This window comes from Argiope bruennichi, chromosome 10 (genome assembly GCF_947563725.1).
Source record: "Argiope bruennichi chromosome 10, qqArgBrue1.1, whole genome shotgun sequence".
Lineage (NCBI taxonomy): Eukaryota > Metazoa > Arthropoda > Arachnida > Araneae > Araneidae > Argiope > Argiope bruennichi.
In genome coordinates, this window is record NC_079160.1 from 3802258 (window position 1) to 3819956 (window position 17699).

Sequence of the window (17699 nt, forward strand, 5' to 3'; positions counted from 1 at the left end):
ATATAACTTTTACTTCCTTTTAATACAAGTGTTTAAGTGTTTTTAATAAATATCACGCAGAATTTTTGCGTCACATATATATTTATACATTTTAAAAATAAAATTTCTTTAACAGTTTAATTCTTTTAACCAAATCTTCAAAAATTAACAATGCAGAAATGTTTAGTTTAACTTTTTTTAAAGTGATAAAGATTTGCAAATTGTACTTTTATATATCATATTTTTCCAAGCATCGTCAAATTATATTTACAGAAAATCAATAATGTTGGATAAAGGCATTTATTTCTTGAAGAGATAGGTTTTACTTCTTTTTTATGATAAATTTCCACAAAATCTTCCTTATACTTCATTATATGCAACTAAAATCTGAAGCACACTTAATATAACAAATATTTAATACACAAGAAGGCATGTAAAATGTATAACATATCAGATCAGTCGTTGACAGCTCCGCGATGTAAACGTCATATGCGAGAATGTATTTCATTTTAGTATTTCAATAGAATGACACATAAACAAATGCATTTTCTTAAAAAGAAGCATGATGCTTTTAACGCAAAAATACTTTTACACAAAATGTAATAATAAAGAAAATCATCTTAAATTTGCAACTTTATTTTTACATAAACTGGAGTATCATTTACAGCGTTAAATTATTAAGTCTTTCTTTCACCAAAAAATTATAAACCACTAAGCGATTTGCGAAAATCATCGAAAGTTATTTTTTCTTAAGTTATTAATAAATTCTGAAGTTGGATGCAAAATGCTTTTGAAAGGGCAATCGTGATATAAAACGACAACTTGGTGGAAAATAAATAAAATGATGGGTGTTGATTTAAGCAAATGATTAAATAATTAAAAATGTGAGTAATATCTTCGGAATAGGAATAGCAGCATTAGAGATAAAATAATATCTTCCATAACTGGAAAGTTTGTTTTTAATTAATAACGAATTAACGCTTCAATTAATCTTCACGACACCTTTGCTAAAACCCGCCTATTACTTCATAGCATAAGAGGGCAGATTAATTAATCAATAACTTGGATTTCCATAATAAGCAAATGATTTAGAAATATTCACTTTGATTCATTTAGGGTTTTTTTTTTTTTTTGGTGGGGGGGAAGGGTTGATTTCATGTCAACAACGAATATTTAATCAGAATGATGACAAAAGAATAGTTGCATTATAACTGTATTAGAAAGAGAGAAAACAAAGCCCTTGCGAATACGAATTGCTGAATACACCTGAATTCAAAGCACACTTTCCATTTTGATTTCACTAATTCAGAAATTTTTATTTTTTATCTCCCTCAGATAGAGATTGGCAGGAACTGGTTTCCATTTTAAAATAAAAATAGTTTTACGTCATTCGAATTTTGTTATTTCCAACCTTGAATATACTCACATCTTTAAAAAAATAACTCTTGTTCTCTCATTTGCACAATGGCATGGGTACAAAAAATGAAAATTTGTGTTAATAGCTCTGTAAGAACTTGTTATATTAACTGCACTGATTTATCGCCACGCGTCTGCAGCGCCCTCTACTTTAGCGAATTCCACGCCTCTTTGTTATCATTTCGTACGCTCCGACGCGTTCCCTTTCACCTTCCCCGATCAGCAGACGATAAGAGACGAGATGCCATTTTGAGGTTTAAGAGAGGCAGGTGAAAAGGTGTTAGGTCGGCGACCGTGCTATCGCCCTCTGCGGCTCACCGGACCGGAAAGGGAATTTGAGGAACACACTTAAAACGAATCCTCAGAGAAGAAAAGCAAATACTCATTAACCATTTTCATTCCATTTTTTTTTTCTTTCCCATACAGATTAATTGAGGGAAAGCATCAGCAATTTTTAGTGATAACCATTTAAAACACAACAGCAAAATGGAATTATATATTAAAATCTGCATATGCAAACATGTGCGTCTTTTATTCATTATTATAACATACGAGTGCACATATTTTGTTGAAAGGAAATTTCCAACAGCAAAACGTTTACATAAAATTTTGATATTTTTCAATGAATCACAACTGGTGAAAACAATCGATGCAATTACATAATTTTGAAAGAAATTTTGTAACGGTTCATTTTATTTTTTGTAATGAAGATTAATAATCAACATCATTTATTATTGTTATCATTTATTAAAATTGTATTTTTCTGCTTTTACTATTCATTTATATTTTAATATGAATTAGACATATGGAAGTGTCTGATTCATATGAAACATTATAACATAAAACTGCATTTATAATATAAAACCAATAAGCCCATTAAAAAAAAACACTCATATCAGTGTAATAAAAAATAGAAATTATTTTTATTTTAATTACTTTCCAGTTTGTAATATTTAATTTAGAATTCATTACTATAATAGTTTGGAATCGAGAGATTTTTTTTTTCTGTAGTTCGCCGCTTATGTTTACATCGGTAAAGAAAGTGAATTAAATTAAGTTAAATTAATTGATAATTAAGTTCTGGAAAGTTTAAAATATATTTTCATCCAAAACATCCAAGCATGCTAACTTTCAAAACCAGAGCACATCAGAAAGAGAATAAAATACCAATTACAATATTCTATTTTTACAAATGTGAAACAAGCCGTATTAAATAAAAACTTCCCTCTTGCATTGACTTTCAACCTATCTCATCTCCTAAATAAACTCACTTTCATAAAGAAATGATGCATTTTTATACTGAAATTTCTGTTTCGATAAGTAGAACAAACATCTAAAGTAATTCGTCACGAATCGCTACACTTCACTTCGTTTTATTACACAAAGAAGGAAACACTCCATCCACGTTTCCTTGAGCGAAAAATGATTCCAAAGTTCAGTTAAGAACTATCTCGAAGTAAGACGAGTTTGGAAACAGGAGCTGAAATTTCTTTTGTCAGGCCTAATCTAATCTAGAGTTCACTTACGAGAAGAATAACGAAACAAAACCTTTTTGGCCGTCACTTAAATCATTAAAATGCGCTTCAAAGCCTCTCCCCAGTGTAAGGGGCGGCGACTGTTTCGGTGAAGGATAACAACACACGTCTTAGAAAGGTACTATTAAATTCCCACTAAATTCTGATACGACATGCTCGAGCATAGCGTAAATTCAAATCACGTGACAAAACAATCGTGAATTTCTCACGTAGGACTATGAACAGCCCCGAATTCCACGTAAGACTAAGTGAACATATGCAGGATTTATTTATTTATTTTTGTATAGAAAAACATACACATTTACCTGTTATAAATACATGAAAAGTGAAACTGACGGTTTAAAACATAATTAAATCACTCTAGCAGTACGGTCAGCTACAAACAATAGATAGTTTAGCCTTACATAAATTCGTCTAATACTGTGCGGCTTTCGCCGCACTCAACGAGTGTCCATTTATTTACTTCTTTTAATGAAAGGCAACACACACGAAATTTCTCTTTCTTTATGACCTTCAAAAAAATGACTTAAGTCTCGTCAATACTAAATGGAACAGTAGTATCTAAAGAACTTTTAAACTTCATATTATTTCAATTCGATTACAATATAAACCAGCGGTAGTGGTCTCACATTCTCTTAATTAAGATACATTTGCATTTGAGACACATTTTTCCCCAACCGACTGTCATCAAAATTTCACAAAAGATTTCAATTTCAGTCGCAAAATCATACACTAAATTTTAGGAATGTCAGTGATTGCGTTTTTGAGTTTACATGCTCCTGAAAGTACAATGAATCAGCCCCCTTCGATATTCGGCAAAAGGTTTGATAAGTGAGTACAATATAAATGTTAAATTTATGTATTGAATTTTATTCATATAGCTCTCAACATTTTATGGTTATCTTGTTAACGTATATTCGAATAGTCAGACAGACAGACTTCCTCTGAAAAGAATTCGCTCCAAATTTGATGGAAATCTAGAAATTTGATGTAAAGACCATATACCAAATTTCATTCAGCAGGCTGAAAGCGTTTGTGAATTATCTTTGTCACAAAGAGACAGAGAGAATGCCAAATATATAAATATATATATATCGAACTCAGGGAGGTCTAAAACAGGGAGATTTAACAAAATCTCGAGTTCGATTGCAATTCTTCATATTTCGTAAAAGGGAAAGTAAAAGAATTTCATAATCTTAATAGAATGGCTAAAATTTCTACCGAAGAAATAAAAATTTCCTAAACATTTTATTCTTAAATTATTCAATTAACTGCCCGATGTAAAACGCCATGTTCTCTAAAAAATTATATTTTTGAGCCTTTTTTCCCCCGTATAATCATATGGATCCAGCAGCTAAAATCTTCATGCTATTATCGAATTTAATAATAAAATTTTCCTTCTCTGTTTTCATCATATTCTTTAAAATTCATATATAGCATTTTTTTTCTTTTTCCCTTTCCTTTATTTGACAATTGTTAAAAATTATTTGTCCTCCTGAAATAAAAATATAACATCGCTCATTTTGCGTAATGAATGAAAATAAAATCAAAAATATACTAAAAATGAATATTAGATCAAATATAGAGGCCAAAGGCGAAAAAAAAATCTCCCTTAAAAGGAACAGTCTGACAATCATGTACTGTGTACTCACACGCCAAAAAAGACTTCCAAGGAGTGTATTGATCTGTCACGGCGGGTCGTCATGACAACTGACTGTCAACAGGAATTCTTACAATACTCATCAATGTCTGGATCGTGCTCTGTTGCAGAGTCTTTATTTAGATATATCGTGTCTTAATTGAAGAGAATTCGGGCCCATTTTAAGTATTAATATCTTCTTTCGAATCTGATATGATCGTTCGTAAAAAATTATCTCGTCTTTTCTAAATCTAATTGGCGAAGTAAAAATGTTTACGAATCCTTTTCTGCAACTTATTTCATACGAGTTGGAAATTTGAAAGCTGAACTTTACTTAGCTCTGTAACAGAATTTAAGCAAACTGACCATCTTTTAAAGGAATTTAAAGTTTCTTTCTAGACAACTTGAGAAGCAATACCAACACGGAAATAACGAGTAAATACACTCAGAAGTTTTTACACGTTTGAGAAAAGATTTTTGTCTAGAAAGATAGTTTAGCCTTCCTTTCTTTTAGGCGTATGATTTAAATGTAAAACAGAAGTTCAAAGTACACAGTTAAAGCAAAGTAACAAAAATTAAATTTTGAGAGGCGTAGGAAAAGCCCAGACAACTCAGAAGTCAAAGTAAGAATTGTTTACATTTTAAAAACATTAATAAATTATAATAATTAAACGATAGCTAAATTTAAAAAATATTAATAATTTTAATTTATTACATATATATATAAAGTGTCTTAGTAAAAAAGTAAAGGTATTTTGTATTATGAAGCTAATAGAATTTCAATAAAAATTCGATTCATTTAAAAATTGAAATGAAAAAAAAAGCTAAAATATGGAGTAAAAGTAAAATAAATTTTTAAATTTAAAAAGGAAATAGATTCACTTCTAATATTTAATAGTTTTGTTAAATAATGTATAACTAGCTGCCTTCGGTGACCAATTCTTCGCCTACCATTTTCATATAAAATAATTGGGAAAATTAAGAATTCAACAACTTTTTATTTCATATTTAATTAATACTACCAATAAGCATATGAATTGTATATCAAATAAATTGTGATTCAATCTCTAGTAAAAAAATGGTGATTGAATCGTATACTTCGTATCTAATGTTCAAACAGTGGCTTTTTAAAATTTTATTGAAAGCCCGAGCAGTAGTTAATTTTCTGATAGAATTACGTCATTCAAAAATTAATCATTTATCATTACAGAAAGCACAAGTTAGGAGCCTATGTAACTAAAAAAAGTCAAAAATGAAACAGTTTTTTTTTTTTTTTTAAAAAATCTCGATTTCAAAGCATTACTAAAAAAATGAATTAATAATGATAAGTTAATTTATGTTTTCTTATTAACATTAAAGTATTTTTTCTTCTAATTGCCTCCATTATACATCAATATGTCATTAAATGATAAAGTGAAATGTTCTATAGAACAAGGGATACACTTTTTAATGCTTTCGTTTTTTTAAACAAAAAAACGCAACTAATTTACGAAAATTATTTTGTTTATATGAAATAACAGAAGCAAAATTCCAGCAAAATAGGTAATACTATCAACAGAGATATAGGTAAACAGTATAGGACCTTAGACAAATGTTTAAGGTAAGGAGTCCTTAGAAAATGAAAATCAACTTTACTCTCTTTCGATATCCCTTTTTCTTTTTTGAAGTTAAATTGCCTTGTACTATATACTAGTTCATTCGGAAGGGCTTTATAATTCAGATGAAGCCAGAAAAGAATTCAGCACTTATTTAATATTTTTATTAAATAATAAAAATTATTAAATATAAAAATTATTTAATATTTTTATTCGAATAAAAATATAAATATTTTTATTCGATGTATTATATCCTTAATAATTCATATAAATTAATACTATTTTACAATTAAATAAAAATTGTTAATTAAATCACAATTATCAATTATTAGTACATTCATTTATTTCATTACTAAACCTGATTTTCGATACCTTTATTCATTTTTCGATTCTAGAGGGCAGATGTATAGCTGTGCCCATACATTCATCCATCGATATACATTGGTGGATGTTTTGTGGCCCAAAGCTTTATGAAAGTTTTCTGTTTATACACTGGTTTATTCAGTCTCATATTTATAATTATTAACACAACAGAATATATAAAAGTTGCTCAGTGTTTGTGAGTACTTTCGTGACAACTTAATGAAATAAACAGGAATCTAACCAATCTCATTTGAAAAAGTGTTGAAATTATTCCAATATTTACGGAATTTGTATTTTTTTTTTTTTTTTTTTTTTTTTTACAAATTTATTAACGTGACATGACCGGATCCTTTTAATTGTTCTGTCAGCAGACTTCCTTCTCACCCCCCCCCCTCCAGTCCAACGGTCATTTACACATCAGCATAGAATAATACTACTGCCATTGCCAATAGAATAATAACACTTCGAGCTGGAACTCTTTGAAACAGAAGATGGCATTCTCCCACTAATTTTATTTTAATTTATTTCAATGCCAATATATAGAGTGAGAGAGTAATTAGGTGGATTTGAGTGCAATATAATGACAACAATAAAAATTCTATGTATATAAAAATTTGTTTTATCGAGAACTGAAACTAAAAATGAAACCAATAGAATTAAAATTGGCGAAAATTTATTCTTAATACATAAGTTTTTAAATAATACATTAATGATAAATAAACATCTAGTAACTTTCATGAATTTATAATTTAAAATTATTTCATAATCTTATTTCATTTCATCCTAACAAGTGTATACAAAACCTCAAAATATGCAAAACATTCGCATATAACATTTAAAAGCTTTTTAAGAAAAGAAAAAAAAAATATTTCATTTTAAACTGATTACACTGGACAGCAGTAAAGTCCTCGCGAATTAAGAATAATAAAAATTATTACTTCAAGATCGTTGAGAATATGGATGCATTTAAAGAGCTAAAAATAATTTAAGAACAAAAAAATTAGTTTTGATTTTGAATTAATTAAAATAAATTCGAACTATACAATCTCTTTAAATAATATTTTAATATAATAATAATGACAGTAGTTTAGAAAATATTTTGTTATTAGTAATATAGAAAATATTTACTATATAATAAGACATTCAAGAGAACAGAAAAAATTCAAAGTTATCAAAAAATTCGATTTAGTAAAATTCCAAGGAATTTACAAAACTATAAAAGTTTTTTTTTTTTCTAATTCAGGTTAGCAAGTTAATTTATTCTTTAAAGAATTGAGATTTTTTTCCCCAAACTTTAGCGAATTATATTTAAAAATTTGAATTGATCAGTTTATTGCATACATTGATGATCGCATATGTTATAATAAAAATACATCTATAATCAAGGAATTTTACTAACACATACAAAGTACATAAAAAAATAAAACGTATATTAGTTTAATTGTAGATATTTGAATAATATTTAGAAATGAAACACCACTAAATTTGTATTTAATGAAGCATAAATATGTCAAATATCAACATTTTTGGGACTAAATTTTAACTTAGCATTGAAAACAGAATATCACATAATTAGCAAAGTTATTATGAAATCATTTTTTTTTTTTTATTTATTCAATTTAGTAATTTTAGAAATAACTCTTCACATTTTAAAATGAAAATTTAAAATCAAATTAAATCTGTATCTTTTTAAATTCTTATTATTTTTATTCCGTATTAAATACTATTTTAATCCTTATAATAGGAACATTTTATTAGCGACTGGTCGTCTCTGCCATCTGGTCCGTTGGCTGACATTTCTGTTTACATCAATTGAATCTTTTGTATGTAACTTAGTCTTAATGGCATCCTCAGCAGTGTTTTCTTAAATCCGACACGCATACACCTGGTATCATTTTCGAAATTTTAAACAATTATATTCAACTTTATTTTGTCCAGTAATATGTTCGCTGAATTGAAGGAAGTTCGTAAAAAATGCAAGGATAGAAAAAAGGAATCTTCCAGTTTCAAAGCTTTGTATGTATATATATTTCATGTTTCACGTAAAATATATCATAGAATTATTCAATACAAATCTCTCAGATTCAATTAAAAAATCAGAGTACTAGAATAAAAAATCAAAACATCATCTAAAAAACGATTATATAGAAACAAGCTTCAAAGAATTGTCGTCATTGGTTACTTCTGTAACTAAACATTAATTGTAATCGTCACAATAATCCAAAATTTTATAAAATACATGTTTTTAATAAAAATCTTTTTAATATGGAAAAATACGCCGGATCTGGATCGTTAATAAGGAAAGAAAAAAAAACAGAATGAAATATTAGTAGCAAAAATGAGAACGATTTGGATTTTATTTACGGTGAAAATATTGTCGTAAAATGCACCTTTAAATCTAGATAGAAACATTTTTATAATTAAATAACAGTTATTAATAACAAAAGATGTTCCATTTGCAATAGAAAAAGTGTGTGTCAATTTATAACTAGTTAATAATAATTATTTGTGTAACAGATCAAGTTCGAAGTGACAGGACCACAATAAAAATTTGATTTATCAAAAATAAAATAAAAAATGCATAATAGTTTTAAATAGTGACTCCGTAACTCGCCAAAAGAATTTCGAAATAGCGAAGATAATTTTAAAAGATAAATATTTAAAGAAGATTTATAAATATATATTTGTGAAAGATATTTCTATTATGATGATAAGAAATTCAAGGAACCAGAGAAAAATTCGAATTAAAAAGATATGAATCAGTAGATATGAACGATATGAATCGCAGTAGCTACAGAAATTTAAAATTGTAACAGAAATTAAAACATCCGTGGTCCTGTTTATATTATTATGTAATATAAACAGATTAAATGAAAACCGACAACAGACAGTAGAAACAATACTTAATTTCTGAAACAATTCACATGTTTATGGAGTAAATATTGCAGGTAAATGAAATGTCAAAATACAAAGCAAGCTTACCATAGCTTCGTTCGCTTCGGTAGTCACCATTTTACAATTTTTAAATTTCGACAGCTAACGCAGACGCACACAAGAGATGACAGCACAGGTATTCCAATCCACTCGTCTCATCTGCAATCGCACATTTTTTGAACGGACATCAACACAAGCGCGGACCACGCTCACGAAGTTGTTGCGAGAATTAGCACTCGGAGTGGAACTCAGCGATGGCAGGGGGCCCCTTAATCCTGAAGAGCAAGGGGGCACATAGGAGATGACGTCATTGCCCTGATCGAAGGATGGGAAAACGATCAACGCTCATTTCTGATGTAGCGCGTATTGACAAAGCGCGCGGACTGGCATGGCAGAAGACGCCGGCGTCCCTCTCTCCAGAAGTAATAAGGGATCGTTTCAATATTTTATCTACGTATTTTTAGGACCAATTCTATTTGCTGTGGATTCACTTTTTTTCCGATTTTGACCGGAAGAAGTTTATTGACACATCTACGTTCGGATGCAAATAACTGGGCGAAAAATAGAAACGCCAATTAAATAGCGATCGTTTGAGCATATTTTAATGTGTGAATTATTCAGATCACTTCCGAAAAAATAATCAATTCATCCTTACTATCAGATAACGGGGATGCTAAAAGTGATTTTTCATTTTTCATTTTTATTTCTTCAATTAGTTTATCTAAATATTAAGGAATCTTGTATTCAATTCTCTCTTAAATTCCCCAAAATTGGCACCTTTCACCAAAAAAAAATCGCTATATCTCCTATTGAACCATAATCAAATCGGTATCAATTTGTTAATAGACAATTTAGTTTTGAAAACATAATACTATTGTCCTTTCACTTGGATAGCAAAATACAAAATTTTAGAATTTTGACACATTAAGAAGTGAGTAAAAAATCTATTAAATATTTAATCTTTACAAATATAAAATAAGTAAGTTCAAATGGAAGTGTGTAATAAAAATGCAATTACGAAAAATTATAATATATATATAAGCATATAATTTTTGAATCAGAAGGCATTTTCGAAGACAGTGAAGAGACTTTCGATTTTTTGATATCATTTTATTTCATCCCGAGGAGGCACGCATTATGTACAAACAGAAGCGACGAGACACGCACAACACAGAACGACACAGAGTGAAATGAAGAAAAGCTGATGAAAATTTTATACCTGTGAACATATACTGTGAGATTTTAATAGTGATTTCCATCACACGTCAATCACAAGTAAGGGAAACACAGGGGATCTTTTAGTGTTATTTCTTTATATCAGCAATATTTTAACAATTATCAATATATCAACAATTTTAATATGATATCGTACAAGTGTATTCTGAATATACTGTTATTTAGCGTTAAAATGATGAAGAAGATATCCATTAAGGGACGAACATATATATTTAAATTTGGGCCGTTTTATTCCAAAGTGTAATAGTCAAAGTTTACCATTTCCTTTCCCCACTAGCAGCCTTGTAATAAATCTCCAAGTATTTTGAAATAAAATTAGTCGCATATAGTAATACCCTGGAGTTCATGACTAGAGCCTAAATACACATACGAACATTAATTGATAATATTCAAAAATAAGAAAACAAACTGTTTATTAGGAAACTATGTAATAAAGAATATAATCTTCACATGTATCAATACAAAATTTGACAGATTTATAAAAACATATTGCATATCAAATTTCAAATGTTACAATGTTACACAAACTTTAATGAATTCAATGTCAACGGCTTCGTTAATTCTAATAAATTAATTTATGATTCAATAATCTGCTTCTTCTTCTTCTTCTTTTTTTTTTTTTTTTTTGCTTTTTTTAGAATAATGTTTTAATAGCTAGCCAGTTACTTTATCTCTTTCTCTGAAGTTATATGTTTCTCATTAGAACCGCCAAAATGTGTTGCCTTTTTCCGTGCCAAACTTCAAATTGTCATTTTGCTTTTCTGGTGGATATGAGTCAGGTCTGCGATAAAAACAATTTGCTCATGCATCTCTAAGAGTTCAAAAACTGTCAGCTGTTTGCCTTGAGAATCCAAATCCCATTGACATCATTACTATTCATTTAAATTTTTGAGAGCTGACAAGTAGTGATGACAATTGATTCTAAGTCATCAATTATTTGATTCGATTTTGGCTGTTTACTAAAACAACGGGCAAATGTTTTTTTGTGGTGGTTGTTATTTGTTTGTTTGTTTGTTTTTTCAGTATATTGAATTCGTATCAGATTCTTAAATGAAAAATATTCAAATCTCCCGGAGCCGGGAGAGGGGAGAGAATAAGGCACCGTGTAGTGTTTCGATGTCTCTCAAATTGGGGTATTGCTATATAGGATTACATATCCCGAGAAGGCATAGAAACGATGAATGAATGTAGTTTTACTTTTTTACGATGTTTGGATGACAAGGTTTTTTAGAAAAAATATTTGTATGATTTGGTGAAAAAAGCAGCTAAACAATTTTAATAGTTTTCCGCAAATATATTAGGTAAGCATTGTCTCAGTATTGGTAAAACCAGTAAGACCTTAAACTAAATAATAAGCCATGTACTGTTCGATTCCGCATAATAAACCCATAAATCCCAGAGTCGGCATTTTTTTCTCGGCCCAAATATTTAACAAGAGTAGCATATCGATCCAACTTGAGCGATGATTTAAATTTCCCCTCTGGACTTTACGTAAAAAACATAGAACTTGTAATACAATATTAACTTTTTATTTGACTTATACATCTAGCACACAACTCATTTGTTTCAGCTCACAACAATTACTTTGGCATAATGTGCCCCTGATAGCTCCCACTGTCAATAATTTACAACCAGATGAATTTTAATGCGATTCCTGCCTCACATGAATGAAACACAATTTGCGGATCTCCCCTCCTTGCATCCCGACAGCGGCGAACCCACGCCGCAGTTTCATTTCCAAACGCTTCCAGACAGGTATGCGGCAGAGTCGGAGGGGGTTTGTTCGTCTGAAGGACACTGAGCGAAAGCCATTCCGGCCAGAAGAATGCCGGCCACGCTTCCTAGAAAATAGTATTTTCGTCGTTGCGTCACCGGCTCGAGAAAATGATGACACGGAATTTCAGTTCCGAGTTTTCAAGCGAGAAATTTTAGTACAAACACGAGTGGGTGAATATTAATCAAATGTTGCTGCATATATATATATATGCGGGTTGTCGCCGCTTTCTTGGACTTTAATAGGCATGTGGATGTGTTTGAGAAACTCAGAGAGAGTAATAGAAAAAAAAATTAAAAAGAGGATTTAATAAGAACCGTAAATAAAAAATACATTTTAAATACCATTCATTCATTATTGTCTATTTTACAATGTGTGGGATCCATTTTTCACGCCTTCACTACTACTACAGATATGAAATGAAATGAACTACAGATGTGGTATGAAATGAACATTTAATTTCATTTAATCGATTATCCAATATTTAAGATTTGAAAGTAACGCATTATCATCGAGAACACAGGCATCTAAAATTTCTAAAAAATTCTTTAAAGAGACTTAAGATATAAGTCAGTTGAACAAAATCGCATAAAAACAATCCCTAAAATACTTTTTATTGTAATTGGCAGAATTATTCGTCTATGGGAATTATACCTATCCATCTTTCCATGCCTATGTGAAAACGTTACGCACAAGCACGAATACCAAGAAGAAAGATGAATTTAAGCATGCGGATTCGTCGTTTCAAGTGTAGGATCACGTCAAAACTTGGACCAAAGGGGAAAATCTGTCGGCCTTCATATTCGCTTACTCAAAATTAGAACAGCTTAAATCTTGATTCCGATGCTTGTGGCTTGTTCGCTCGAAGTAGGTACCTATGACTCTCTCGTATACGAAGTGTAACGAAAATAGTGTCATCGCCAAAAAATTCAGTCTCGAGATTTTGAGGAATCTTCGAGTTTTAGGCCTCCATCCGTTCGAAAAAATACATTTTTGTCTTTAGATCTTACTATTAATAGACAAATTTATAGATTTCTATCAAATTTTGGCCAAATTCTATTCAGAGGAAGTTCGAATATAAGTGAACGCGATAATTACAAAACGAGGTGAGTTAGATGGATAACATTCAGTGCACTCTTTTAACATCTATAGTGTAGACACCGGTCGCCTTTTCAAAGTCAACAAATTCAATGTTCGGATACTACTAACCGCATACCAGGGATTAATCTCCCCCCCCCCCAAAAAAAAAAAAAACTCACCGATGAATTCAGTAAAAATGCCACATTCGAAAATGCGTTTTCGGTTTTCATCACCATACTACGAAGAACAATGCGTATTGTGTTTTATTAGTACACGAGAATCCAGCAGGGCAATTTTTTTCTCCTCCTCCTCAATCAACGAGCACGAAAATATGGAAGACATCTGAGGAGTTTTTCCTTTCCATCCGTTAACCGCACAAAAAGCGGCGACTCGTTGGAAAAAAGAACAGCAAGACTAATAATGCCGCTGTAAGAAAAATATAATTCTGATGCATTCTGTCTCAATATTTCTACTGTGCCATCAAATCAGTTGGACATTTCCGAACTCGGTAAGACGCACTATGTGCATCGTAGAACGGTGGAAAAAAAATCAATTATGCGTTTTTGGTCACTTTTTTTCAGTCATTTGGATCGAAAATGTGAGGCAAAAATACAATTTTAGTGGCAAAAAAGAGAGAAAGAAACAAATGCTGTCTGTTTTAAATGGCTTTCAATAAAATAAATTCCAAAAGCGCTTTGTTAAATTGAAGGCCATTAACACAGATAAACCTACGAGCCATTTTAAACCATTTTACTCATACAGCATGTTGGTAGCGTTAAGAAAAAATGATACTCTTTGGCGAACAATCGCATGCGTCATTTCCGACTCGATTTGAAGAAGTTCATTTTCGTTGGATGAGAAATAAAACAAAAATAAAAACGCAATGCGAACAAAAGGTAACGAGGATCAGTTTTCAGAATTCTGATGCTTATCGGAGGAACAGTCTCGAATTCCACAAATAGCGGCAAATATTCAGGAAGAAACGTGCGTAACGAGGTGAAACTATCGTGCAAACTAAATTCCGTGCGCAACAGATTCATTATCATTGCTTATTTTCAGTGGGCTGTTGTTCATAGACCAATCGAACCGCGCTAAACCTCTCACAACCATCATTTCAAACACAAAGTGTTCGCCATAATTTTTTTTAATATACTATTGATTTTTCTAAAAAAATGTATGAATATTATTTACGATATCTAGCAAGACTAGGTAAAATTTAACTTGTCACTGCTTTACCCAATAAGCTTTTCTGCATTTTTTCAAAATCCTTTTCATTTACTATAAAATAAGCAATTTTTCTTGCATAATAAAATTAAAATTTTCATAAGTTCAATATTTTGCATATGTTGTACATCATTTTTTTGTTTTAAAATGAACCCGAAAAGCACTCTTATTAGATGTGACAGTTAACAGTGGATGTTGCACTTCGGAACAGTAATTGATCTGATACGTGCGAATCTCTCAACGCAACGAAGTCTCACAAAGGATTTATTGTTTATCGACAAAATTCGCGAGTCGAAAGACGTGTTTGGGTCCACTTTCGGACGAGATTGATAAGAATGCTTTTGAAAAAATGCCTTTGTAACATGTTGCGATTGGGTTATCTTTTTATCTTCTCTTCTTACGTAACATCTGGTTTAAAAATTCCATTTAAAGATTCCAAGCTAATTTATCAATAGTGGATTTATTGTTGCTTTATGGCATAGTTGCTAAAACTGACACAACTGTGCCAAATATGGATAGTAAATAGAGGAAATGTTTGCTTCTCGATTTCCTCCTATATTTCTATCAATTAGCATTAATTTTACATCAAAACTGCAGATATTCCTTGTAAATTTGTATATACCTTTACACTTTGGATGAAATTCTTCTGCTGAAACTTTGTCTACACTTTGATCGTAGTCAAAAGGCTGAGGAGCCATTGGTAAAAGTTTGTCCGCCTCCCTTTCCGTGTATGAGTGGAAATAATTACTCTGAAACTCAATGAAATAACCATATGAAATATGGGAGATGGTAAAATGATCTAGATAGTAGACGTTATGAAATATTAGCCCATATCCTTCAAAGAATTGATCGTTTGTCTGTTTGATTTTCGCATGTATGTCAGCACGATCACTCAGCGTAATAATCGAGGTGCATGGATTTTAGAATGTGATCTACAGGCCAAAACTGGAAATCAATATTGAATTTTGGAACAAATCTGTGATTGGCCTGAGGTGCTCTTCTAGAAACTATGTTCTTCTGAACTATGCGACGATTTGAAGGCACAAATATTTAGTATTGTTGCAGTCCAAAGGGCGACTCTGCTGCAGAATGTACTTCAGTTCATATATAATTTGTTTGTTTCGATTTATAAATTAATCAAGATAGAATAAACAGCCATTGAAATAAGGTGTATACTCAGGATGATTTTATACTTTAACGGTAGATCAGGTATGTTTTTAGTTTGACTCAATTCACTGAATAAAGAACCTCCTCCTGCAACCCCTCCTACTTTGCACATCTGATCTAATGTTCCAATTCAAAAATGAGTTATTTCCGTGTACCTGAAGTATCCTTAAAGCTTGTTACATGATTTATGTATCATCCTGTATTATCCACAAACGAGTGATGAGAAAATCCATACATTTCCGAAACAAGCAGTTTTTTGAAAAAATTGTGACTCTCTGCTGTTATTATAAGGAAATTTCCAAATGAATACGTTCCATGTTAAATGATAAGCATCATTTCCGCTGTTGCATGCGACATCGAGATGATGCCATTTTTCAAATTAGTTTAAAACGGGCGAGGTTGACACAACAATGCGTAAATAATGCCGCAATAAAGAGAGAAAAAAAAAAGAGACAAAAACAAACAAACAAAAATCATTCGTCAAGGTCTTCGTGAATCAACACGGCTGAAGGACAGGCTCAACTGTTTTTTCTTTCTTTCTGTTTTTCCGGTCTGCTATGAAGTTGTACTCGCAGAAACTTCAGTCTTCTGCAGGCAACCGAAACGCAACATTTTCTTTTAACAAGAAGTTATAGGTTGGAAAATTGAGTTCAGGATGAGATTTAATATAGTAGTGCCACGCCTTAAGACGTTCGTTCGATAAAATATTAAAGCACAGTAGCCAGACAATTTTGATAAAATAGCCTCAAAACTTTCAATATATGTAGTTTATATATTAATAATGTGTCACCAACGTCAAGCGTCCAATCTGCACTGTCGGTAAGGTACTCGTTTAGCACTCGCGAGACCCGAGTTCGGTTTTGAACTACAAAATTATATTACATTACTTTAACAGTTTACAAGAAGTTTTAATGAATACGTTTTTCAATTTTATATGCAAAAATAAATGTCTATTCTCCTCATTTTCGAATTATAATTTAACTTTTAGAAGAAAATAATGAAAGAATTTATTTAAAAATTTCTAAATAATTTATTTAAAATATTATAAAAATTATTTAAATAAAATTAACAGCTTACAGACAGTTTTAATTACTATTGTAACTCTTGTATAACGCAAAAATAATTGTTCATTTACTTGATACTTAAATCATAATTTTGCTTTTAATCAGAAAAAAATAATCACAAATATAACTTAAATGATGATAAGTATTAATCATAATTACTGACATCATAAATATATTTCATAAATTTTATATTACATACAAGAATCAGAATGACAATGACCGGCAATGCCATCAAAGCATTTTCTGGAACAACACCTTTATTATAAAGTATGCGAGAAAATTTCGGGGAGATCATTGTCGCTGGTTTTGTGTGGAGCATTGTAGTATAGAGAAGAAAATGGAATGTATAGTTTGCCCTTCGACCAATCCTATATATTGAGGGAAGAATTCTATTTTTAGATGAATTATCACATTCCAGACCCCCTTCACTGATAAAACAATATTAGACACCGTTGAAACAGTATTTAAAATGATGTCTCACACTCGATCTATTCCACATTGAGTCAACTATTAAACAATCGCGTAATAGTTGGCAGCAAAGCATTTATTGGCCAATGTTTTTTTTTCTTTTTCTCAATGTACAGACGAAGTAATCCATTAGTTAAAAAATATTAACTCGATATTTCGACATATGTCCACATTTTCAGAACTCCTCGAATTCGACAAATACGATTTCGGCTCTATGTCTCTTTG

At 30.7% G+C, this 17699-nt stretch overlaps 1 protein-coding gene across 16 annotated transcripts in view; it reads right to left on the minus strand.

Annotated features, from left to right (window-relative positions):
- LOC129989335 (ankyrin-2-like) overlaps positions 1–17699 on the minus strand; it is a 284123-nt gene that overhangs the window by 191215 nt on the left and 75209 nt on the right. The window contains exon 1 of one of the 16 annotated variants that reach the window (XM_056097806.1): positions 9510–9833. The exons of the other annotated variants lie outside the window; for them this stretch is intronic. Within the exon in view, the coding sequence (XP_055953781.1) occupies positions 9510–9539 (30 nt within the window). The 5' untranslated portion in view covers positions 9540–9833. Of the gene's footprint in view, positions 1–9509; positions 9834–17699 lie in introns of those variants that run through there. 16 annotated transcript variants of the gene reach the window in all.